General features: G+C 43.4%; 1 protein-coding gene across 9 annotated transcripts in view; it reads right to left on the bottom strand.

Annotated features, from left to right (window-relative positions):
• The window catches only part of dlgap2a (discs, large homolog-associated protein 2a), a 191,742-nt gene that overhangs the window by 79,021 nt on the left and 87,842 nt on the right, over nucleotides 1-24,879 (bottom strand). For 4 of the 9 annotated variants that reach the window (XM_084014340.1, XM_084014343.1, XM_084014342.1 and 1 more), the window contains one exon: nucleotides 2,487-2,519. The exons of the other annotated variants lie outside the window; for them this stretch is intronic. In XM_084014340.1, the coding sequence (XP_083870466.1) occupies nucleotides 2,487-2,519 (33 nt within the window). The remainder of the gene's footprint in view (nucleotides 1-2,486; nucleotides 2,520-24,879) is intronic. 9 annotated transcript variants of the gene reach the window in all.

Below are 24,879 nucleotides of genomic sequence, written 5' to 3'. Positions count from 1 at the left end.
TAAAACTCTGCGCACAAGGACTCTGTAACAATCACTTCATGAAAAAGTCCCTTGACACCCCCCAAATCATAAATATCTATTTCATATTATGCTGCCACTGAAGATAGTGTCCAATAAACTTTTATGCGTTGGTGTGTGTTATTTGGTGTATTTGCATTATGAGATATGGGGGTGAGGGTCCCAGCAGGATGTATTGCCCCTGGCTCAGCATTCTCAACAAAGACAAAGGGACAAGATGTTCAAACTTGCATGTTTGCACTTCAAACTCTCTCTCTGTCTCTCTCACAGGACAGCAATTGCCTGCAGGCAATAAGGCCTTGATTTGCCTTGTACATGCCCTTAATTCTCCTCTGACAATTCCCAGAGCAAACACACAAACACAGAGATCAGGGATAAGGAATTTAATTTTGGACACCATTGACAATATGATACCTCAGTTTTAATAAAGCTTACCAACTAAATCGTACTTTCCGCATATTGAAAAGTTTAAAGCTGCACCACTCAATATTTTCACATGGCTAAAATGACTATGTCAAAGAAACTGCTCATAATGATAAACCCACAAAGAATTATTCTACAGTTCCCCAGCTTTAGCACAGCGTTTTAGCATATTTCAGCAATTTGTTTTTATGGCAACTTTATTGTTTTAGTTTACTCTCAGCTCTCATCAGCCTTGTTCCTATGCACAGCAGGATCTGTTTTCAGCAACAACTAAAAAATAGCTCTCATAAATCCACTGTGTGCTTCCTGCCCACCCCGAGAACGGAGCATTTAGCAGCTGAAAAAAAGGCAGATATTTCCCACAGGAGCTGGTGGGGACCAAATCCTAGCTAAAAGGAGAGGATTATTGGACTTCCATTGGTCATTCATCAGTTGGCCCGTGATATGGCTCCAAATGAATGCTGGATAAATAACTATTCACCACATCCACTCTTTGATAGCCTTATTCTGTTGCCCAAAAGTGACTAATAAATGGTCCTTCCACCATGCTTTTCTACTGCTATTTAACAAAAAACTTCAAGATGCATGTGATTAATGTCATCTTGATGCAAAGCAGTTGTAAAAACAAATGCCTTCACCAAAATAAAATCTAAACTTAAACTGTGTTTAACATAAAGACACTGATTTGAAGATCAAGACCGAGCGCTACCGACAGTCTCTCCCTCTGTCTGTCTATCAAGGACTGGTCTCTCTCCCTGGAGGTTCTGGTGAAGCAACACTTCTTCTCCCTGTGGCTATGTTGCCCTGATGCCCTGTGCAACATGGAGCAACAACATGGAGCAACACCATGGAGGTGCCTTGGGACTCCCTTTGCCCAGCTACACACCCATTTGCACGCACAAAATAGTGCATTCGCCGCACGAACGCGAATGCGCACACGCACGCACGCACACACGCACACACACACACACACTCCCTGTCCTTCCCTCAGGCCTCCCTCTGCTCTCTGCCTGTCTCAGCGGGAAGGTCACAGGCACACAGTTATCGTGCTCGATTTGATTACGTCTTAATCCAATCAAGCAAAGCAGAGAGAGCACCATTGATTTTTGAGACACAGAATAATGCTTATTGGGCTTGGGGGCACATGGCTGATTCCTGGACAAGGTTAAGTCCAGAGGGAAATATCATATCAGTCACTGCGCCTGTCACTGAACATGTTTAAGGGTTAGTTCTAGATTAACCCCTCTCACTGCAAAATGCAACCAAAGCTGTCAGCTCCTTCTATATTGTATTGTCATTGTATTTACAGGTCATTTTTCTCGTGGCTATTGTTTTGTGAGATTGTCAGTAACAGCAGACTCACATATGAAACCCAACCACAGAGAACAGATAAAGCACTTGAGCGACAATGGCCAGCTATAGCCGAGTAGAGGGACTGAAAATGAATGATCATCCCTCAAAATGTAATCCATGCAAGACTCTGGCTTTGGGAATAAAATGGAAGATTGATGGGAATGATTTGCACTCGGCTTTGGGGAATGAGACGAGTGTCAGTACTGCATGGACACATAGAATGAGATGTGTAACACAAATTGTAACATTCAGTGAGATGTGAAGCAGAAGCGAGTGTGGTCGGTTTAGCACTCTGACTGAAGCTGTGTCCTTCAACTTTCATGCTGTCAATCAGACAGGTCAGTAAGAGTGACATTAAGTGCATAAAGATGGCCGCCTCCTGAAGTTACATTTGTTCACCAACCCCGCCCTGCAGTGCGCGAGGCACATTGTTGTGTGCAGGGCAGTAAGTGGATGCTTTACAATAAGAGACATTCAACTAAATCAAAATCAGGAGGACGGCATCTTTATGTACAGCGTATTGTGTTCTGTATGGAACCTAAAACCCGGCCCGCACTGAGATGAAGACTGAAGAACAGTGTCTGCAGCACAGTGTCGCCCCCGCTCCACTTCCCACCCTCCCCGAACAGCAAAACAACAAGCCAGGAGATGACGATGACAAGAGCTATTGGGGAATGGCAAGGCCCACTCACCTTCTGGTTCACCACACAGTGTGCACTGTGATTCTAAACAAGGACCAAAGAGAGACAACAGGAGATTAATAGAGGCAGCACATATGTGAAAGTCTATGTTTGTGCATGCGTGTCTGGGAACAAATATCACCGTGCTTTATATAAACAGGTTAAAACTGCTATTCAGGATTCCACATCTCTCTCTCTCTCTCTCACAGTCAAAAACAAATAAAAGCATCATAACTGAACAAATAACATGGAGAACACAGCCTTTTTTGTTCCTAATGTCCTTGCACAGTGGTACCCATGTGCAATATAATAGAAACCCAGCCACCATGCATAATACAACTATCAGCCAAAGGCGGTTGCATAGAAAGACAAAATGATGCAGGGACAGGTGTCAAAGGGGGGAAAAAAACAAAATGAAATAAGAAATCATATTGCTTCAATTCATCACTGCCATGTGCATTAGATGCTGTGTCCCAAAAACATGAATACGCAAACCTGCGGCAGACTCAAAATACGCTAAAGCAAAAAATAAATTGCATCGATAAATGAAGAATGACTATCCATCATTTTTGTAAGACACTTCAAGAATAATTCTTTAATTCACCAGCTCCACATGCATCATGCATTTTCATGTAAACATAAATGAGAAGTTGCTATTTTCAGCTGTTAATTGGCCTTATTTTATTCCCATGCAAACATGACAGCCCACTATACTATATCAGTATGTGTGGCTTACTGTTAATGAAGCATTGGTTTTTCCCAGGAGCATACATAATGTAGGCAGCCTCCAAGAATATTTCAAGATCCATATTATTTTTTCATAATCAGACATTGGGCATAATGATCGGAATGAGGATGAAAATGAGCTTTACGTCCTCCAGCCTTTTACACAGACGGCCCCAAAACAGCTGCGGTGTGTCAGTGTTTGTCTCTCATCCCTGACGTAGCAGTGGCCAAATGAGGCCATGTTGTTCTTTAGCACGCTGAGGCTCTCCTTCATCTAATCACCGCTAATGAGGGGCTTAATTAAATCTGCAGCAACCTTGGACTTATGACTTGTCTTATTTTGGTGAGAAACTGTGAAGCAGAGCTTTTGATGGGTCAAATCCCTACCGTACATTCAGGCAAAGGCAACACAGCATAGTCCATAGATTCTCAAAACACTTAAGTGCTGCCACTTCTACCTCTGTTCCCCGGACGACATTGCTCATGAGCAGAGTGCAGCGAGGACAGCTTGGCAGACTGGCGGAGGAATGGGACAGCGCTGTTAAAGGTTTTTTGTCGCTGTCAGTCTGGCCAGGTTGTAAAGCGCCACAGCCTTGATGCCATCTCATCACAAAAGCTGGGCACCGACACTGCGTTTGGCTCAAAACCTCCAATGCCCCTTAAGAGCGCCTCCTCATATTTTCTATTTCCAAAATGCTTTTCTTCGTTTAAGTGTAGATCAAAAAGCCAAGTGTTGCGATTCGGTTTCCACTGATATCAGACAATGCTCCACACTCACACCACAGACAAACTGAAAACACTGAGGACTGAAAAGACTATTCCACTGAGAAATCAAGCTGTTAGTGTCACTTTGCAGAAGCTGTAACATTATTTAGGATCTCTGTTCTCAAGTGCTTTTGTGGGTCAGTAGCAGTCAGGGTCTCTGGCCGGCGGCGCACTGGCTGAAATCTGAAACCTGAGAATTTACAAGTTTAATTAGTCCTTTTTACCTCCTGCTCCCTAAAGTATAATTCCAGGGAGTCAAAGCAATTGGCTCTCTTAGGCTGCCTTTGACTTTCTTTGTGTGGAGCCCATATTGATCTTAACCAGACTGCATGGGGAACTGTTGTTGTGTAATTCTCATTTGCTTCCCATTTGGAGCTGCAAAGTGGTTGCCAGCCATTATTTATTTATTATGCTTCCGCTTTTGATGATTAGAGCAATAGTGCAAATATTGATGATGCCACCTATGAAGCTGAACGTGGGCTAAGAAGTTTCCAGGCCCCCAAACATTGCATTCCTACACCGTAGTTAACAGCAAGCCAGCATCACTGCTCACTTTCAGCTCACTGCCTTCAGCCAGCTGCCACCTTATTTAAGTTTTTTTAGTCAAATCCTTTCAAGGTGACCGGGTCCTACTGTCAGCATGAAAAAGTGTCCTTGCTCCACAGCCCACTGTTCCCAACACTTAGGATGGGTTAAATGCAGAGGTGAAGTTTCATGCGTTGGTTCTTGTGATTGTTATAAGGTTTAGGCTTTTTTTAAGAGTAAATAGAAACAGGGAGTCCACCAAAAGTTCCGCTCAAAACGGTGATAGCAATCTAACTGTTAACTCTCATGTGTTGGAAAATACTTGAATCTGTGTCTGAGGTAACATTTGGCCGCTGACTCCAGGACAGGCTGTTAAATTAGTGTTGATAAATTTGGCACTTTGGCTGCTGTCCGTGGTGCTGATCAAAGGCTGCTTCACAGGATGGGAGATGCATGGAGAGGCTCTCCATGGAGTCATAGCAATAGTCTGCTTAGCAATTGTCTGGAGTGGCTGTGTGTCTGTGTGTGTGTGTGTGTGTGTGTGTGTGTGTGTGTGTGTGTGTGTGTGTGTGTGTGTGCGTGCTTGTGTTTGAGACGAGGGCCAGAGAATAAAATTGCACCAGGCCCAATCACAATTATGTTACACTGCAGGATAAGAGAGAAGAATTTGATGCTAATTTGAGCCACCATAGCAAGGAGCAGCATTGGTAATTTTTAATCTGTGTCTGTAATCTAATAAGACTGAGCGTCTGCAGGCAAGCAAGCAGCTCTGTGTGTCTGTAATTAGACACAAATGTGCTTTGAACTAAATGATAGCAACGGCATCCTAACATGCCAAGAATGACGATGCTACAATGCTATTTAGCAAGTGTAATTGTTATCATGTTCCCTTCTTAGTTTAGTGCATTAGCATGTTAAAGTTTGTTCATTAGCGCTAAACTCAAAGTACATCTGAGGCATTATTTTCGCAGGTAAGCATAAAAGGTTGACCTGATGATCCCCAAAGTCATTAACATTAATCCTGAGAGCAACAAGAACATCTCTATCAATTTGAAAAAAATAAATGTAATAACAAAGAGAAACAGTTAAAAATAACAGTCCAAATATCATGCTGTGCAAAACAAGTAACTGAACATCTTACTATGCTAAAAGGTTCAATCATTTCATATGAGGAGAAGAAATAAAATTGGTGTTTTTTCAGTAATTACTGAATAATTGATCAATACTATTGGCTTCATCATACATCATGAGAGAGAACAATAAATGCAATTGAATCCAAAGACAAAGGAGACGTTTTCTGGCAGTCTATTTCAGTTAGCGTGCTACAAAAATAGAGCAAAACTGAAAGCTGACCTATTATTGGTTGTGAGTAAACTAATGAGAGATATTCATAGGAGTCTTTGGAGTCCCCTGGTATCATCTCCTCTCCAAACACAGCACATACGGAGCGCAAATCCTTAGCCTTGATCTGAGGATGTATTCATCCATAATTAAAGCCCTCATTTACATATCCGTGTGGCTTGCTCACACCTTCCCCGTTGACTGATCTCTTTTTCCCTCACTCTCTCTCTCACTCTCTCCATCCTTCCCCCAGTTCACACGAGGTGTGAGAGAGACACAGGTGCTAATTAGCTCATGCTAAAACTGTCCTTGGCTTTTTCACAAAGATGGCGCGTCTCCGAGAAAACATGCAAGGTTATATTAAGCAAGGCATGGTGGTGCAGGTGCAAAGGCACACAAACTTTTGATGCATTTTCCCAGAGACTCAGGATTTACTGAGAGGAGCAGCCCAAACGCTCCGTGTGTGTTTGGCAGCACACACATTCAGAGACACACAAGCCAAATAAAGACATGTTTATCGCAACTGGGTCAATACGTAGTCAATAAAGGGAAGTACACAGTAATGTACAGCTCACACAAATGTGGGCTGACGCAGGTGACCCGACGCGCCTGTGTACTCAGAGGCATGACCACACACGGATCAACTGACTCACACAATTACACTCGGACAAATCACGAGATCAACACACTCCCACGCCGACGGCTCCCAGCCTCATCTATGTGGATGATCACCAGTCAACCAGTTTACCTTCCCCTTGACTGGCCCGATCCATCTTCAGCAGGCCCCCTGTGTACATGCAGCCCCCCCTGGAGCTGATGTAGCACTTCTCAGAGGAGACGCGCTGCTGGAGGAGAGCTCGTCATCCTATAAAGGCCTGACTGCTTTTAATTACACCGCATTGTCACAAGCATTCACAGGGTTTGCTGCACGCTCGTGCATTATGCATTACGTGAACAAGCTTGGTTGCAGATATGAATTAGACAAAACCGGTAATACATTATGGGGTTAATATTTATGAAGCCTCTGAGGCTTCAAGGGATCATTTGACATTCTGGGGAATGCTCCTGTTCGCTTTCTTGCCGAGCGTGAACTGAGAAGATTGATACCACAATCATGTATGTCCATTAAGTAGCCAGTTAGCTTAGCATAAAAAATGGAATTACTGATCTGTTTTTTTTTAAGGATCATCAAACAAGATGTTACATGTTAATTTGTTAGCTTGAAAAAATGCCGGGAGGTGAAGGTTTTGTTGTTATTTTATTTGAACTGAACCAGGCAAGCTCTTTCCTGTCAAATCAAATTATCTCTTTAATCCAACATTTATACTGAACTCTTGAATCAAAGAAGGTGAGGTGTTTACAAGTAGGAAATAAATGGACTACCTCAGTGGCATCGTTGTCATTAAAAAATATTTTTTTTTATCATGTACTCCATTTATCCAGCTTTATTGCATCATGGTGTAAAACACAGTTAAACTGAAGGGTTCATTGTTACTCAACTTTAGTTTACCAGAGGGCAACACTTTCCATACAGAATAATAACTCACAATCAATAAAAGGAAATACATATTAAAAGCAGATTATAATTCAGAGAACTGAATGAACTGAAGGGAGTCTGCACCTACAGTACAAGGAGCTGGTTGTCAAAAAATATTCATAATATTTCCGCCTCAGAAGGGAAACAGCTGGCGCCTGACATCAAACAGCAAGTGTTGAAATCATGCCAGCCATTAGTGTTTGTGGATGAAGACACAGTGAGAAATCTAAAACAGCTTTACTGTTGTGGGAGCTCCAAAGCAAGGTGCATCAGTGTAAATGGTTAAAAGAAAAAAGATTTTTGTCGGCCCTTGTGGCTGTGCGTAGATGAAGCAGTGGGCGTTTGGCGATGTGAGTGCAGGCATCGAGGCACGACCTTCAATTACAGACAAACACTGTCATTCTGCAGCGAGTAAAAGGCCATTACATGTCAAGATGCATCCCCTGTCTATTCAGGAAATATGTGTACATGTGTGTGTGTGTGTGTGTGTGTGCGTGGCTAACACCGCTGCCAGGTTTACTGTAGCTGCTGAGGATTTCTTAGAGTTTTTTTTGTGTTTACAACTGACTCAAAGACACATTATTATGTGTAGTCAAAAAATACAGCAGGAGATGTCTTTCCAAAAAAAACTTCCGTCTTCATCAACCATACTTTTGGCTGTTGGGTAAGTTAAACAAAAATAATCATACAGCTGACACCAGCAGCGTTTGTCATTTCTCTCGGCGGAAGCTACCATCAGTCCTGGCGGAAACTGCGAAACTTACTGTGTGAAAGTTGTATACCTTTCTGTTTGCTAAGAAAAGAGTGAATGAAGATTAAATTATGTCAATATTAAGGAAATATGGGTATTTCATGAATTTAAAAATGAATGAATTTAAACAGTTTAAAAAGAGAAATTGTTGTTGGAATCCAAGACTGTAGGATCTAATCTAATTGATCCATGCAAATGATCTAAAAGTGTTTGCAATGAAGTCTTCAATAACATTAACAACCAACTTAAAACACTGTGACAACCAGCAATTGCTCTTTTGCACATCTAACTTCTTGCAACAATGATGCCACAATGCAGTGACGGCCAGTGTTGGGAACGTTACTTTAAAAAAGTAATTAGTTATAGTTACTCACTACTTGTTCCAAAAAGTAACTGAGTTAGTAACTGAATTACTTTATAACAAAAGTAACTAGTTACCAGGGAAAGTAACTATTTGCGTTACTGTAAAAAAAAAAAGTTGCTTTATGTCAAAGAATTTGGATTTCTCTTGTAATGAGATGGCAAACTGTAGTCTTGTAGTCTACTCCTATAGTCGCGTAGCGTGTAGTCTTGTGTATAATAATTGAGATTGCATTCTCCGCACCTCGCATGCGGGAATAATTAAAACTTGAGGAGAAATTATACAGTGGGAGACGCTGTGTCTGTCATATATCACAAAACAGGGTCAGACCGCACAGCAGTAGACATAATGACGGCGAGACCCCGGTGCCTCCACGAGCCGCCGGGCCGTTCATCATCATCATCATCATCACCACCGTCTTCACCATCCGCCTCCACAGCTGCACCGGATTCCCGTCCAACACCAGAACGGCGGGACACCGGGGCCCGCGTGGCCCTCGCGCGCCGCTCAGACCAGCAGCAGCCCCAACTCTGGCTCCAGCTCGCGGCAAGTTTGCACGTTTCGGACAACAGGCTGCCGAGACCAGGCACAAGCGGCGCGCAAGCAGATCACGATCCTGACTTTTTTTTTAACCGACAACCGACAAATTCAATTCATAGTAACGCACCGCATTTAACGTTCAGTAACGATAACGGCGTTGTAACGACGGAAACAGTAATTAGTTAGATTACCCCGTTACTGAAAAAATAACGGTGTTACCTAACGCGTTATTCCGAACACTGGTGACGGCACACTTCTACGTCACTGCAGCAGGCTGAGATGATGAACCACATGGAGGTCAGCAAAAACAAGATTCATGTGGGCTTAATTTAGTCTTCAAAGTTCGTTTCAAGTAAGTGCATCGTGTAAAAGTACCTTATTCAGCTTTTTTTATACGTTTGAGTGAGTGGAATCACTCAAATTTGCAATAGCTATGCAGTTAAATGATGTATATGTGCTTTCTGCATGTTATCCATGTATATAAAGGGCAGTGTATGGATGTGAAACTGCATACAGTCCATACATAGGTGGACATATAATATTCATGCCCACATATGTGTACTGTAGTTCAGTGCATGGGTGGACACACCATGTTCCCACTGTGGCTGTTTGAACATGTGAAGCAACATTTCATTTAGCAGCTTGTTTCCCACGTCGGCCCCTGAGCCACACACACATAACAGCCCGAATGTGTCAGAATGAGGCAAGACCCAGACAGGGAGGACGGAAGGGATGGATGTGGATGGACGAAAGATAAGAGAAGGTCACTAGAAAAGAAGGAGGAGGAAGTAAAACATACCATCGTTTTTCCATCAACCCCAAGGCCCGTGGGTCAGATTGATAGGTGGTTTCTCTTACCTCCTGGGAGGCGAAGGAGCTCGAGAGGAAGAGGGATGATAAATATTTTAGAGAGGAGGAGTGGATTGAACGTAGAGGCCTGAAACCGTATTTAAGTGATCTGCTGCTTCTAAACTGTGCTGGTGTGTGGATGAACGAGGGAGAAGAGAGGTGGATGAGTGAAGAAGGGAAGGACAAGTGAGGTTGGATGGACGGAAAGGGATGGAGAGCGAAGGAGAGAGCTGTATAGACAGAGAGACTTGAACAGAGAGGATATTGAGGTCTCCTTCACACCCCAGCAGCCCTTTGTCTTCCTGGAGCATATTACGAGCGCTCAGACCAGGAGATGGCCATATTGACATAAGGAGGGGGGTGGGGGGGGACGTGTCATCAACACGTCCCTCACTTCTCCTTCCCCTGCATCTGCATGTCCCTTTCACTCACTCCATCCTCCCAGTTCTCTTTCACCCGTCTTCCTCTTCACTTTTTTCCCAGATCAGAAGTGACAATCTGTGTCCGCCTCCACGTGTTTAGCTTGCAAAGAATCACGGACAAACAGCAACATGATGCGAGTCGGTTATTTCCCACGGCATCCGAGGTCATCTGATGTCAGATTGTGACAGATATGCGACAAGTCATTTAATTGAAGCTACTTGCGGGTTAAAACTGGTTAATGGCCTTTCATTTATAAACCGTTCCTAAACCTGTAAATCCCACTAACCTGAGCGTGACTGCACTCACATTGTGTGTGTCGCATTTTTCACAGAGTGTGAGGCATCTACACCCATTTTTCACTGCATATAACACTGCCACTAGACCAAACGTTTGAAAAGGAAATTGTGAGATAAAGCTTTCCTCGTTTTACAATAACAGGTGGGAGAAGAAGTAAAAACACATCGTCTTCCTTAAAGGAACATTTCAAAAACATATATAAAGCTGTAACTATTCTTTTCACAGTGGACAATTGTTGTAGCTGCAGTACACACTTGTAACTGCAAAGCAGTGATCCAGTATATACCGTCTCTCTAATTGGTATAATAACTGTTTTCTACAGTGTTGCAAAGTGGCGCCAGAATATAAATATCCAAGAGAGTCAACATCCTGAATAGAGGCTGAGTTGACGCCAAGCCTACAAAGCATTGCAGTTTTTTTTATCTGCTTTAGTGACTCATCGTTTTAAAATACATCCATTTGTGAAAGGTGTTCTATTTAAAAAACCACACTACCAGACACACAAATCATTTAAACTCGCTTTTAGCTCCATTATTTGATGACTTCTAAGGGGGGAAATCCGCGGTTGATGTCCCATAACTGTTATTGCTGAGAATCAATACATGTGATCGGTGTCGAGCTCTGTTGCAGCTCATTGCTTCCAACATGTGTACGACATTGTGCTCAATAACGGCGGACGAAGAAGCAAGTCAAGCGTGAAAGTAATCAGCAAGGTCAGTGACAGTCGTACTGCGGCTGCTGCCTATTATTCTTATTCATCCAGACATTTTAGTGTTGTGGATAGAAACCGAACAAGACACAGAAAGGACAAAGTGGAAGAAGGGGGAAACACAGAGTGTGTGTGTGTGTGTGTGTGTCTGTGTGCATAGGGTTCACTGCAGGCATGGGTTTCTTTTGCCTCCTAAAATGAGTGTAAAAATATGACTACTTGTTTCCAATGGAGTTGTCCTTGTTTCAGTAATTTTCAATAAAGGAACAGGGCAAGGTAATGCAAATCACTCTATTTGCATGAAGAAAATGAGACTTGATTGAAGCAAGTAATTCGGTTTGAAACAGAAACTCATCTCACGGAGGTAAGATTTTTTTTTAGAAAAAAAATATATTTGCAGGCCCGACAATTGACTCATTTAGATGAGTTTTTGGCTGTCACTTACCAAAAGCTGGCATCAAACCTCTGGTCAGTTTTGTAATAGTGTTAACTTATTCTTTGAAAGTTGCTGATTTAATACATTATTATTCATTATCATTATTTTAAGGCAACGTTCTTCTACAGCTCCTCCGGTGTAAACATTTAACATTTTGGATCTTCGGCTTTATCTGTTAAATGAAAAACAAAAATTGGTATTTGTAGAAAACATGTACGCATTATTCCTTAAAGTTGTACTCTGTGGGATTTGAGATATGTTGCTTCTAGCGGCGTTCCTTTGGAAAACCGAACAGTGTCGATTGTATGACGTCAGTTCCTTCGTTCGCGGGCACTTTACTTCTTGAATACTTGCCCTTTTTCACTTTGATTTTTTCTTCTTTTTTTTCTTCTTGGTCTTCTTTCCCTGCCTGTTGATCCTCCATTGTGAGTCAGCAGGAATGAAACGTACCTGGCCCCGCCGGTCAAACATTTTAGACTAGAGGGAGCCTGACTCAGCAGTTGGAAGTTTCCAATTACAATGAAAGGCAGCATACACTTCCGTGAGTAGCTCCACCTGGGCAGACCAACTGCTGCTGCCTGACAAAAAAGCATCACTACTAGAGCGCCACCATTGAATTTTGCACGGGAATGTCGCCACAAACATGGAGATCCTATTTCTGGGCAAAGCAGCAAGTACAAGCACTTTCATTAATGGGTCACATGATCAATCACCATTGTTTTAACTCACTCTTTGATAGATAGTAACCTTAAAAGACAATTAAATAGATGAAAATGAGTCCAACTTTAATCACAATATGTTTGAGCTAATATTTCAGGTTGATATTAATTTAAAGTTACTATATATAATACATATAAAGGGTTGCCCATTTAGTTGGAATAATTTGCAAATGTCTTGCCTTTTAAATAGCACCAAACAAATGTTATGAAATAATGAAATAATTCAAAAATGTCAACTTTATGGGCAACAGTGTGTATATATGTATTATAAGTATATATATATATTTATAAATATGAAATATACAAATAACTTTATTGAACAGCAAGCAATAATTAAGGCACAATAGTAAAAGTGTACTGTAGCACAAGCAAAGAATAATTGTAAAACAAAAATGGTTTCTGTTAAACAGCAATACTTGCTCACATTAGCCACTGGTCATAGCACACTTAGTATGTGTGTTTTATTGCTTATTAATTGAACTCTACATTTGTAAGAAAAAAAAAATTTGTATTTGTTATTGTGTAAGAAGTTATAGTTTATCTTTAATGTTATGGTGTTGCCAGCAAGACTGTGGACATAGAAAGAGAAAATCATTAGACTGTGAACTGCTAAATGCCCTAAATCAGAGGTCTCAGACTGGTGTCCCGCGGGCCACATCTGGCCCATCCCCCCTCTCCATCCAGCCCACGACGGATGGCAAAAATTGAATTATTTATTATTTTATACTTGTTTCATATCAATTTAAACTACCCCTTGTAATAAAATGCCAATTAAAATGGTTTAAATAAGTTAAATAGTATTTTGTTTGCGCAATACAATGTCAAAGGTCAGAAGTCAAGGTGCTGCATGTCCAGCCTTCACTGTGCTGTTTTTCCAAAGAAGCGTGCAGAGCTGCTGCTTACTTTGTTTTGCAAAGATGTCTCTTTCCAAGCAGAACCGAAAGGTGGACTGGGATCACAGACTGTTTCAAGAAAGATGGACATTGTAGTATTTTTTAGTGGAGTTCAGTGAAAATGCTACGTGCCTGATATGTAAGGAGAGTCACTACTGCTCATTACTCGTCTAAACACGGAGAGCAGTATGAGAAGTAAGGGAGAGGAGAGGGAAAAAAGAGCGATGCTGAATGTTGACATGGCCCTATGAGATGTCAATACCATCAATGGCTATAAGCCAATTTGAGTTTGAGACCCCTGCCCTAAACAGTCTAATATCGATTCTTATCACATTATAAATATACATGCTTTAAAGCCAAACCTAACACCTTTCCATATCACCCCAACATCACACACACACGCACGCACACACACACACACACACACACACACACACACACTCTCATATATGTATGAGAGTGTCTCTCTGACTCAGAAGCAATACAGACTGTCTCTACACCTATCAATCTATTGGCTCTCCCTAAGGATGATGTCATTGGCACCGAGCCTGGCTGGTAGCCAGACTGAGGGGACCAGCTCTCATTATCTCCCATCCAGATTTATAGGGCTGCCGCGTTCATATTTTACAGTGAGGGACATGGAGGGGACAGAGGGAGGAAGGGAAGCAGGGAGAGAGATGGAGACATGGAGAGAGTGGGAGCAACTGAGAGTATTCACTGATAAATCACCCCGCCTGACTATTCACTCTTTAAGGAAACCTCTTCTGGCTATCAGTACACTCAGCAGCATCAGATATCATAGTGTGTGTGTGTGTGTGTGTGTGTGTGTGTGGGGGGGGGGGGGGGGGGGGGTCTCTTTAGCCACCATGTCACTAGAGACAGAAACACAATTCATGCTGTAAAACTCGTATAAAACACTTTGTAAAGACATCGGAGACAAAGACATGCCATTTGACAACACACATTTATCTCACAACTTACAGAGGTCGACATCTGTGTAGACGAGTTGGGACTCACTCACTCACTCACTCACTCATTCACTCACTCAAGGACTTGCCAAACTTTCAATGTGCTGGATGTAACAGATGATTTGGCATAGCTGGGAAGAGTCACCCTCACCCTCTCCCCCGTCCACGCTACCTCTCTCCACTACTCTCCCTCTCCATGTCGCAACATTGTTGCACGTGATTGGCTGTCTGTGTAACGATGAAAGATTGGCACCCAGCATCTCCACACAACAGATTTCAGATGCTGCACACCTGCTGCTTTTGGCGCAGACCTCTACGCCGGGGAACGGTAAACGGTACAGATGCAGTAGTGCATGCTCGTGTGTTTATGCGTGTGTGTACTTTGTGAGTACTGTCCAGGGTATTGCATTATGCTCCATCTCCTGGAATGGGCCTAATGGGCTGCGAGGAGAAAGCAGACGAAGCAGGCCCAGAGGCAGCGTACAATGTGTATAACACCTGGTCAGCCATGTCACTGGGCGGCCATATTGGATCTGTGCCGGGTGCGTCTGTCTCGTTGCAAACTAGAAAATGCATCGTGGGGAGTAGCTGGGGTGGCTTTGATACACGTATGTGTTCTGTGTTACACTATTAAAACATGTTTTCAAGTTGCTATTTCAGCGTCTTGGAAAGCGCCATGGATTTATCAATGCACAGCACGGAGAGAGCTGCTTCAGAAATGCGTTGTGTCTACAGTTGTTGCAATCAGCTCCAGCAGCCAGTGGTGGCCAATAACTTGCAGGAAACTCACATAAAGAGCAATGAGTAAGGCAGCCAAGCTAACACATTTAATTAAAAGGGATTGAGGGAGGGGATGGCTGGTTTTATTTTAGAAATAATTTTGTCTGTATTTTCTTATTTTGTATATCTGTATATCTGAACCAAGACACTGTGGTCGATTAAGACCATTACCATAATGAAATTGTAATAAATGCCACACACTAAAGTATGCCATAACAGTCTTCAGCAAGATACAACAACAAATGGACCACAAACAATATATACGTATGCTGCCTTAGTTCAACACCATTCGGCAGGTAGGGAAGAGGAAACAAGGAAGCACCTCTGACAGGCTTGAATCAGGAAACCTCAAACCCACACATAGAAATCATGCTTGATGGTCCAGATAGAGATGTTTGCTTTAACCATATTGAATGGGCAAGGACGCGTTTCCACTTGCTGACGCCTGGTGAATGAAAGTAAACACTATCACACAGTTATCTGGGCTTTCCCTGCAGCAGGATGTGAGCTCCACTGACCTGCTCCTGTCACATGGCTTGGATCCACCTCGCTCCTTATGTCCGTTGCTTGCTTGAATATTTGTCACAGCGGCTTGATGGAAAGACAATATACAGTAATTACTGTTTTCAACAGGATCTACTCATTAGAGACTGCAGGAGCGACCTACACGAGTAAATGCTAACGATGCAAGAGCTGACACTGGCTTGGTCCCCTTTCACCTATAACTGCTTTCAATACCGGGCACAGCAGCAGAACCTATAGCAGAAGAGTTTTGACAAAAGCTCGTTAATGCTAAAGGCCATACAATGTGGCAATTTTAACCGAGGAATCCTTTAGAGATGCTTCTTATCCCTCTGTAGCCTAGCAACCACAATACAGCTCATTTTTGTTCTGCAGTTACAGGGCAGGCAACGCTAACACAACCGATGAAGGGGGAAGACAGGGAAAATACTGCGGCATATCTGAGAGATGAGTACTGACATGTGAGGGGAGAGAAAGATTAAACAAGAGAGAGTGCATATGTGCCACAGAAAGTGATGCAAAAGAACTGAGGGAAGAGAGGAGGAGGATTGAAGGGACTCACAACTGCTCAAAAATGAGCAGGCAATCCTCAGCCTCAAAACACAAATCTTTGGAGATTCTCTCACACGGGCCTTTATCACACACACACGCACCCACACACACACAAAGGCAACGCAGCTATGTGAATTCACACACACACATCGTCTTACATATCTGCGGATATCTCGTTACCATGACAATGGGTAAGGAGGAGGAGGAGGGAGCAAACAAGGTATTTGAGGAGTCTCCTTCCTGTGTGCAAAGTGTTTCCCCTCGCACTCCCTCACTTAGAGAAGAGGCATAAGCATGAAGCTAATCCGCCTTCTCCACCAAGACTGATTTAATGTGGCCCACTTCCACTCCAGATAAAGAGGGAGGATGCTAACCCTCTTTACTCGCTGTTCCACCCATGGCCCTCTCCAGGATCTGTTTATCATGCTTGAAGTCAAGGGTTGAAGCATGGGGAAGGGCTTCTCCCGGACAGAGAGATGAATATTACATGATGCGAGGTCATCCTCAATAGATATGGTTATGAGTCACGGAGTTGCAGCCGAACTGCATTTGCAAATGCGATACATATTACATCGCTGGCCTCTTTTATGTCCTCTTTACAGCTTCATAGCCCTGACCATCAATCACAGCATGCTATTTCGTTCGTACGCTGCTGGTGCAAGAACTGCAGAGATTGTATCATTCACTTATTCATGCAACCATTTATTCAGTTTAATCTCCTTGATTTTGAACAAAGCGTGGGCTCATCCAGAGGAACAGTACAGCAGGTGAGTGATAAATGTGGTGAATAGCATCGGCTCTATAGGAATTCCCACCGTTGCCTCAGATGCTCTCTAAGCATTGATCAGTAGGTACTGTGGGTGGATGGGTATAGTGTGCAACCGGGCATGGATTCCCTGATGAGCCTCACACAAATTACCATCATACTTACACACTTTGGATACACACATATACTAACATTATACTAAAGTATGTTTACGCTACTACACTTGTGGAGTGTATTCAGTGTATACATTTGAATAATGACAGTCCATTGTTTCAGCTCTGCTCCTTAATAGACTGAGGGCACCCTGAAACAAAGTCTGGAGTAAATTAGCCCTGACCTTGTGTTCAGAGTGCCCGGGTTAGCAAGCTCTAACTAGCAGGCCATCAGAGCTGTCTTTAAGTAGCCATGACTAAGTGGTGGCAGGCTTTTAGGAGACTCTACAGAGGCTGAGAACTGCTGACAACCTGCATCACAATCACTCTTTGCAGAATGAACTGGAAGTAAACTAAAAATATGTGTTCCTGCCATGTCAAACAGCCAGCTATCATGCAGCACTCTATATTCACGTTTTGTTGTCAGCGTGGTCATCAACTGGCCTGCTCCGGCTTTTATAGGTGGACAGGCTGGCAGCTGTGACCACCCGAGGGCGTGCTCACGCTGCTTTACTTTGAAATGCGACTGGGGTTTTCACTTTCAAGTCAACAGGGAGCAGCCGCAGGGTGATTGGAGAGAAGCTGTTTTAAAGAACGGGTTGTGCCTCATTTTTAAAGCACAAGGGAGCACTTCCTAAATTTGAGTGAACAATGAAACCTTTTGGGCAGTGGCGCATAAAAACAAGGGAGTCACTTGCAGTTGCTAAATTTGAAATTCTGAGCATTAAACAACTTTTAGCTATGTAACGATATAGTGGAGTTATGTCGTTTTGGGCAGAGAATGAAATGCCACTCCCACTCAGTGTGTGTTGTAACCCATGCTTGTATGTGCTTTGTTTACGTAGCCAGTCAGGCGCCGACACTTGCCAATCCTCCCATTTTTGCCGGGAGACTCCCGTTTTTCATAGCCCATATCCCGTTTTCCTCCCAGGCTCACAAATGTCCCGTATTTCTCCTGATTTATGACACATTTTCACACCTTTTTTCTTTTTGTTATCACAAACTGTTTCTGGCACGGTACAGCGTATATAAGCCCTCTGACTCAAAAGGTCTTCTGTTTCCACCTAGACAACTATACAACTACACCAAAATGACATTTCCTGGCATCCATGTTACATAACGAATTTGAGCTGCGCTTGGCGGAGAGCTTTGAAAAGAGAAAGTGAGGCCAGGTTTTGAGTGATGGAACTGAGGACGGCTACATTTGAGTGGCGGTGTAAATGGTGAGAGGATTAAAAATGAGCACATGAGAGGATAGAAACAGATGAACACGTCAGAAAAATGTTCTACTTGAAACAAGAGAGCTCCAGAGAGGAAAAACTGAGCACCAGTCAATGCACATACTTGGTTTCCCAAGCATGATTTAGGACCCTTGATAACAGGTCAAAAATGGATTTGCATCAGCGTTTCACAGATGGTTCGCTTTTGGGTTTAGTGGCTCACACATCAATTTCACTGGGAGAAAGAGATAAAAAACGTTGAGTCTCATCTCCATTAGTCACTCGTCCCGTTGGAGACAGCGGAAAGAGATTGATGCTCTGGCGAGAATAAACAGCTGGAACTTATGGGAGCGGTCTGTCTGTGTCAGAATCAGAGCCCTGAATTCCCAAGGATAAAAGTCGAGTCACGACTTGGCTGGACACATGGGACAGAATATTAACTTCAGACTAGGGCGAGGCCAAATAACTAGCTTCGATTATAAGGGAGTTTACATGTCATCAAACACAGGCATGCCAATAGACATGGAGTCTCCATCACAGTGACGGAACTGTATAGAATAACTCCATCCAATCCAAGAGCACTAAGGGGACAAATGCAGTTCGCTTTGCCTGTGTCATTTGAATTTTTCCCCACAATGCTGGTGATTTACGCCCCTTGAATAAAAGCCATCATCCACTGGCAGTCTTCGGCTCGGGGTGATTTAATTAATGGCGAGCACATCAACTCCCATATGCGGAACATGCCTGGGAGTTTGCTTGTCGATCAGCATCTGCCACCCCTGCAACAAAATATGATTCCAATCAACATTGTAATGGCTTAAAGGCCCCGGACTCAATCAGTTTGGCAGGAGCCGCAACAGCAATAGCTGTAATGATGGAACAGTCTGTGAGTGTGTGTGTGTGTAACCATGGAGAACTATTCTCTTTTATTGGTCTAAACCAATCCAGTAATCTGATCAACGATATTTCTATGAGAAGATTTGAATAGTGTTTACTAGGGGTGTAACGGTACATGTATTTGTATTGAACCGTTTCGGTACGGGGGGCTCGGTTCGGAACGGAGGCGTACCGAATGAGTTTCCATACGGACATATTAAGTAGAGGACCGCATGTGTGGAGCGTGCTGCAGCCGCTTATGCGCAGTTGCGCACACCGCGACACAATAAACAGCAGTAGTAGCGGACGTCATGGCTAATGCCGCTAGCGTTGGCAACAAGCCAGAGTTAGAGGACCCTCCCGCTACATTAAGGTCTCCCGTTTGGGAACACTTCGGCTTCCCGGTGAGATATAAACAGGGACAAAGAGAGGTTGATAAAACCAAAGCGGTTTGCCGACATTGTTTACGTGAGGTCGGGTATGTTTCCGGCAACACGTCCAACCTCCTGACGCATTTGAAACGGCACCACCCCCACGTGAACATAGCGACAACGAGGAGAAAGACGTTAGTGCAAACACAGCTCCCCTGCGCATTTAAACAGGCTCTCCCTGGTGAGTCAGATCGCGCTAAAGCCATAACAAATGCCGTTGGTGTTTTTATAGCTGCCGATTTGAGACCGTTTTCAGTGGTAGAGAACGCTGGCTTCAAGCACATGTTAAAGGTAATTGAGCCCCGATATCAATTACCTTCTCGCCCACATTTTAGCCAGAAAATCATACCGGGCCTTTATGAAAAAACAAAATCTGCTGTTAGCCAAGATCTGTCCTCTGCATCTGCCATTGCACTCACAACAGATGGATGGACATCCAGAGCTACAGAGAGCTACATAACTGTGACTGCCCATCACATCACCCCTGAGTGGACTTTAGCAAGCCATGTTCTGCAAACTCGGCCCATTTATGAACAACACACCAGCGCAAATCTAGCAGAGGGACTTAAGGGGACTGTGTTGGAGTGGAAGCTCGAGAGGCCAGGAACAACAATTACTGTCACAACAGACAATGCAAGGAACATTGTAAATGCAGTAAAAGAAGCTGGTCTGGGCCCCCAAATTGGATGTTTCGCTCACACAATAAATTTAGCTTCACAAAAAGCAACAGGACTCAACCAAGTGTCCAGAGTGCTAGGTAGAGTGAGAAGGATTGTCTCTTTCTTTCACCGTAGCTCAACAGCTGCACACATACTTGAAAGCAAACAGGAGATGCTCAATGTACCGAAACACACCCTTATTCAGGATGTCCCCACTCGCTGGAATTCCAGTCACGACATGCTGGAGAGGTACCTGGAGCAGCAAGCAGCAGTGTACTCGGCACTGACAGAAAAAGTCATCAAGAAACACAAAGATATAACCACACTGTCTGACCAGGATGTGAGGATGGCAGAGGAGATAGTTGAGGTCCTTAAACCACTAAAAACCATCACTACACTGATAAGCACTGAAGCCACACCTTCAGCTTCTATGATCCTGCCCCTCAAAACCACAGTGCTGAAGTCTATGGAACCCAGTGAAGAAGACAGTCCAACTGTTAGTCAAGTCAAGGCTGCCATCAGAGACAACCTTGAGGACCGATACTCTGATTGTGAAGACTTCCTCCACAAATGCACAGCCCTTGACCCCAGGTTCAAGGCCCTACCTCATGTGGATGATGCCTGTCGTGACAGAATCTATAACAGCCTCATCACAGAGATTGTGTCAATGGAAGAAAAGGTATTATAATAATAATAAATCTTTTTTAATTTGAAACAAAGAAACTGGTGTTAATAGTACTCATTAAATATTCATACATTTTTTGTCATTTTATTTTGCAGAGTGAGGAGGCCACAGGGACATCAGCAGCCAGTTCATCCTCAGGAACAGGGGCACCTGAATCATCTCCACCTGTCAAGAAGTCTGCAATGGCTGAACTGTTCGGTACACTCTTCAAGACTCAGGTGGGAGACAAGCCTACTTTGCAGCTGGTGAAAGAAGAGGTTACCTCATACAAGGCAGTCAACTGCATTCCACTGGATTCTGACCCACTTCTGTGGTGGAAGACCAATGAGCCCATCTTTCCTCTTACTGCTAAGTTAGCCAGACACTACCTCGCCATACCTGCTACCTCCGTGCCCAGTGAGAGGGTATTTTCCACAGCTGGAGACATTGTAACTGCAAGCAGGTCTGCTCTTTCTGCAGACAATGTGGATAAGCTGATTTTTCTGGCAAAAAACATGAAGATTGAGTGAAAGTCATCAGGGCTAAAGATTGGGGGGGAAGTAAAAGTTAATCTGAGCAACTGTTTAGTGTTGCAACTGTTCAATTTTGCACTCAGGAAAGATTTGTTTTTAAAGAAACAGTCTGAGCCTTATTTATGTTATTTAATCTGAGCTGTTATTTTTATTTATTTTTATTTTTTAAATTTATATTTTAAATACTTGTATTTATATTTTTGAGCAGCATTCTAGCTCCAGTGCATGTTCCTACTGTTCCTACTGTCCTCCTAAGCACAAAAGTAATAAAAAACTAGCACATTTATATTTTGCATTTTGTTTTCTTACTGTACCGAAAATGAACCGAACCGTGACCTCAAAACCGAGGTACGTACCGAACCGAGATTTTTGTGTACCGTTACACCCCTAGTGTTTACCAATGTGTTGGACGAGAGGGCTTACACATGAATAATGAAATAAAAAACGCCTTTGTTGTAAGTGTAAATAATACACAGAATAATCGGGACCCATGGTGCACGAAGAGGCGGGGATGATGGTGTGTGTGTTTCCCAGATCGCTCATGTTTACACTCGAGACACTGCAGGACAGCGGCAAGTACAAAATATTTCATATATGACGGCCAAGATGGTTCTGAAATAATGCGTTGTCTTTAATACCCTCTGGTTATAGCCAGCTACTTAGGCCTAAAGAAGAGATCAACAATGTAGAAAGACATCCTGGTGATGGGATCACAACCTCACAGAAATCACATTATTCAGACTGGCATGTAATGAAATTGAATCTTGTCTGGTTTCTATTCATTAAGAAAAGCAGGATTGATGCCCAGTAAGAGAACTACCCATGTAGGGTACTTGAACTTGCAACGTCGTCATTATCTAGTCTGTGGCGGTGAACATTAGCATTTGAAACTGTTCCAAAACAACGCCTGAGTATTCCAGACAAGATGTGGCGGGCCCTAAATGCTCTAGTTGCCATCCCGAATGCAAGCTTTCTAAAAGCTCGTTGGACACATTGAGAGCTCCCTTCATATGCCTGCTAATGAAAAAAAAGACCAATGCCCATCTGTACAGTGCATCTGTTCCGAGAAATCACTTACAGACAGAAAGCTGACACAGCGATCCCCCATTTTCATTCACAGAGATGGTTTACTCTTGCATTTGGCAGCCATATCAAGACTGGTCTTCTTCTGGCGGCTCTTCCATGACACTGGGAGTCGTCATGTCTGGAGAGGTTGTCACAATGGGTGTCAAGATAGAGGCCGGTCAGTGCTGATAGACATCACTGTATACCTCTCCAGCTTTAATACATGAACCGTGAATTTACTTCCATTAAGCCTGGCTCCACTTTGTGCATGTCATGTATTACTATTACATTGCAGTCGCAACTTGTGAAACTGTGTAAAAATCTATTTATCAGGCAGCCGACAAAATCTTTTCTACATCCAGATGGTTCAGGATTCAGGAAACAGCTTCCGAGTTGGTGTATTACTTAAAAGATCACTGGATATGTATTTTTCGGGGAAAAAAAGGATGCTTGTACATACATGGGAGCCAGCAACTGGGGCTTGTTGAGTGTTTTTCCAACAGCTAACTGTAATTCACGTTCAAAGAGGTAAATAATACCTTCACACTTAAAGCTCTAGTCTACGATTTTTCACTTGAGCCAAAATTAGTAGCCATGCGGACCGGATGGCTACTATTGGCTGGTCCCCACTCACTTCCGCGTTTGAAACTACAAGCTGACAAGACGCTTGTTGCCCTGAGCAGTTCAGGTATGGAGCAGGGCTCTCACATGATTTTGGCTGAGGCTGCAGCGTCTGCGGGCCATGCATGCCGTCACGGAGCAGCGAGTTTCGAGAGACGGCGCCGCCGCCCGCAAGCTCTCGAAAATCTTTCAAACTGACCGCTGACGATCTAAAATAAAGACAGATTCAGCAACTGCATAGCTTATTTCTCGCCTAAAATGTTTTCAGAAACACATTTCGGTGAACTATTTTCGTAAAATAAGAGGGAGGTGGGAGGCTGCGAGGGGAGAACGATACAAGCTCGGAGGAGCACGGAGGGGAGGGGTGTGTGTGTGTTGGGGGATGCTTTCTTCAAACCTTTCAAATCATAGACTAGAGCTTTAAGAGTGTGCACAGGAAGTATTTTGATCAATGTCACAGTGCCTAACAATGAGATTCAAACTAACAAACAGTCACAAGCCAGCCTCTCAAACTGGATTTTGCTATTACCAGCTATTTCTGACTGAATGCGTGATAGCAGGTTATGTCTTGATTTTATTTGACTGGAACGATGATGAATGATTTGAGTGTGTGAATCTATAGTCCTGTCTGTAGGTGTTAATGCCAGACATGTGCTGCTCAGTGGGCATCACAGCAGCACCAGCTGGCCTAATGACCCTGCCTCTTACTAGTCAGCAGGTCTCTGGCTCGACCTGCTGCAGATCAGCTGTGAGGAGGAGGAGGGGGCTCTTGTGTGTTTCCCCGACACAGGTGGACCTGGAGATGAAGGTGTTGTGTCGCCACCGCATCGTCACAAAAGGTGCCACATTTCCACTGAGTCCACATGGAGAAGGTGTAAATGTAAAATTTGCATATGAAGTCTCAATCCTACACTTGTTCACGCAGCAGTGGAGTTTTTTTTTAAGCACATTTCCATCGAGCAGCATAACTGTATGTATATTTCATGTTCCTCTTGGGCCGTGGCATTGCAGTTATTCTCCATCCGACTTGGTGGACACATTATGTTTGGGATGATACTCATGCCACGGTCATTTGATTAAAATTTGGCAGCGTGTCATGGACATGTCACATTGATGATTTATCCGTGGCTATTAATAGGAGCTGTGGGGGAGTGGGTGTAATTGCATTCCCGTGATGACTGACTGTGTAATGTGGTGAGCAATATCAGTAGATGGCAGCGAAGTGACTCATGTATTCTACGCTACTGTAGCTCATGGCAAGGCATTTGGCCACTAGAGACAATGATCCACGGCACTCATTCTCTTGGTTATCTCCTCTTAAGATCTTTGTGGGCTGTCTGGGAAGTTATAGTTGAGTCTGCTGGTCATAAGGAGGGTCAGCTTTAACCTGAGAAAGTACTAGATAAAACTGGTGACGGTACTTATTTTAAGCTCACAAGCCTGCTCCCATTGTTTTAACACAACTGCAGACTTTCTGCTGCACCTTCCTGTACCTGCAAACCACTGAAATAGGGTACATCTTCAGTCTGCAGCCATAATCTGTTCCAATTATCATCACAATTTACAAAATAATTGCTAGGGTCCTGAATGAAAATCTCCATCAAGGACTCCCATTAAGTCTGTTGTGAGTGTTGCAAAAGCATCGGCTATGATTTTCCAACTGTAACCAAATAGCAATTTGGTGTGCATGTGGTGAGCTACAGAGCACAAACAGGAGGCGATCC

The sequence above is a fragment of the Eutrigla gurnardus genome, assembly GCF_963514095.1.
Source record: "Eutrigla gurnardus genome assembly, chromosome: 7".
Taxonomy (NCBI): Eukaryota; Metazoa; Chordata; class Actinopteri; order Perciformes; family Triglidae; genus Eutrigla; species Eutrigla gurnardus.
The sequence above is the reverse complement of the archived record's forward strand: the minus strand, read 5'-3'. Positions and strand labels throughout refer to the sequence as shown.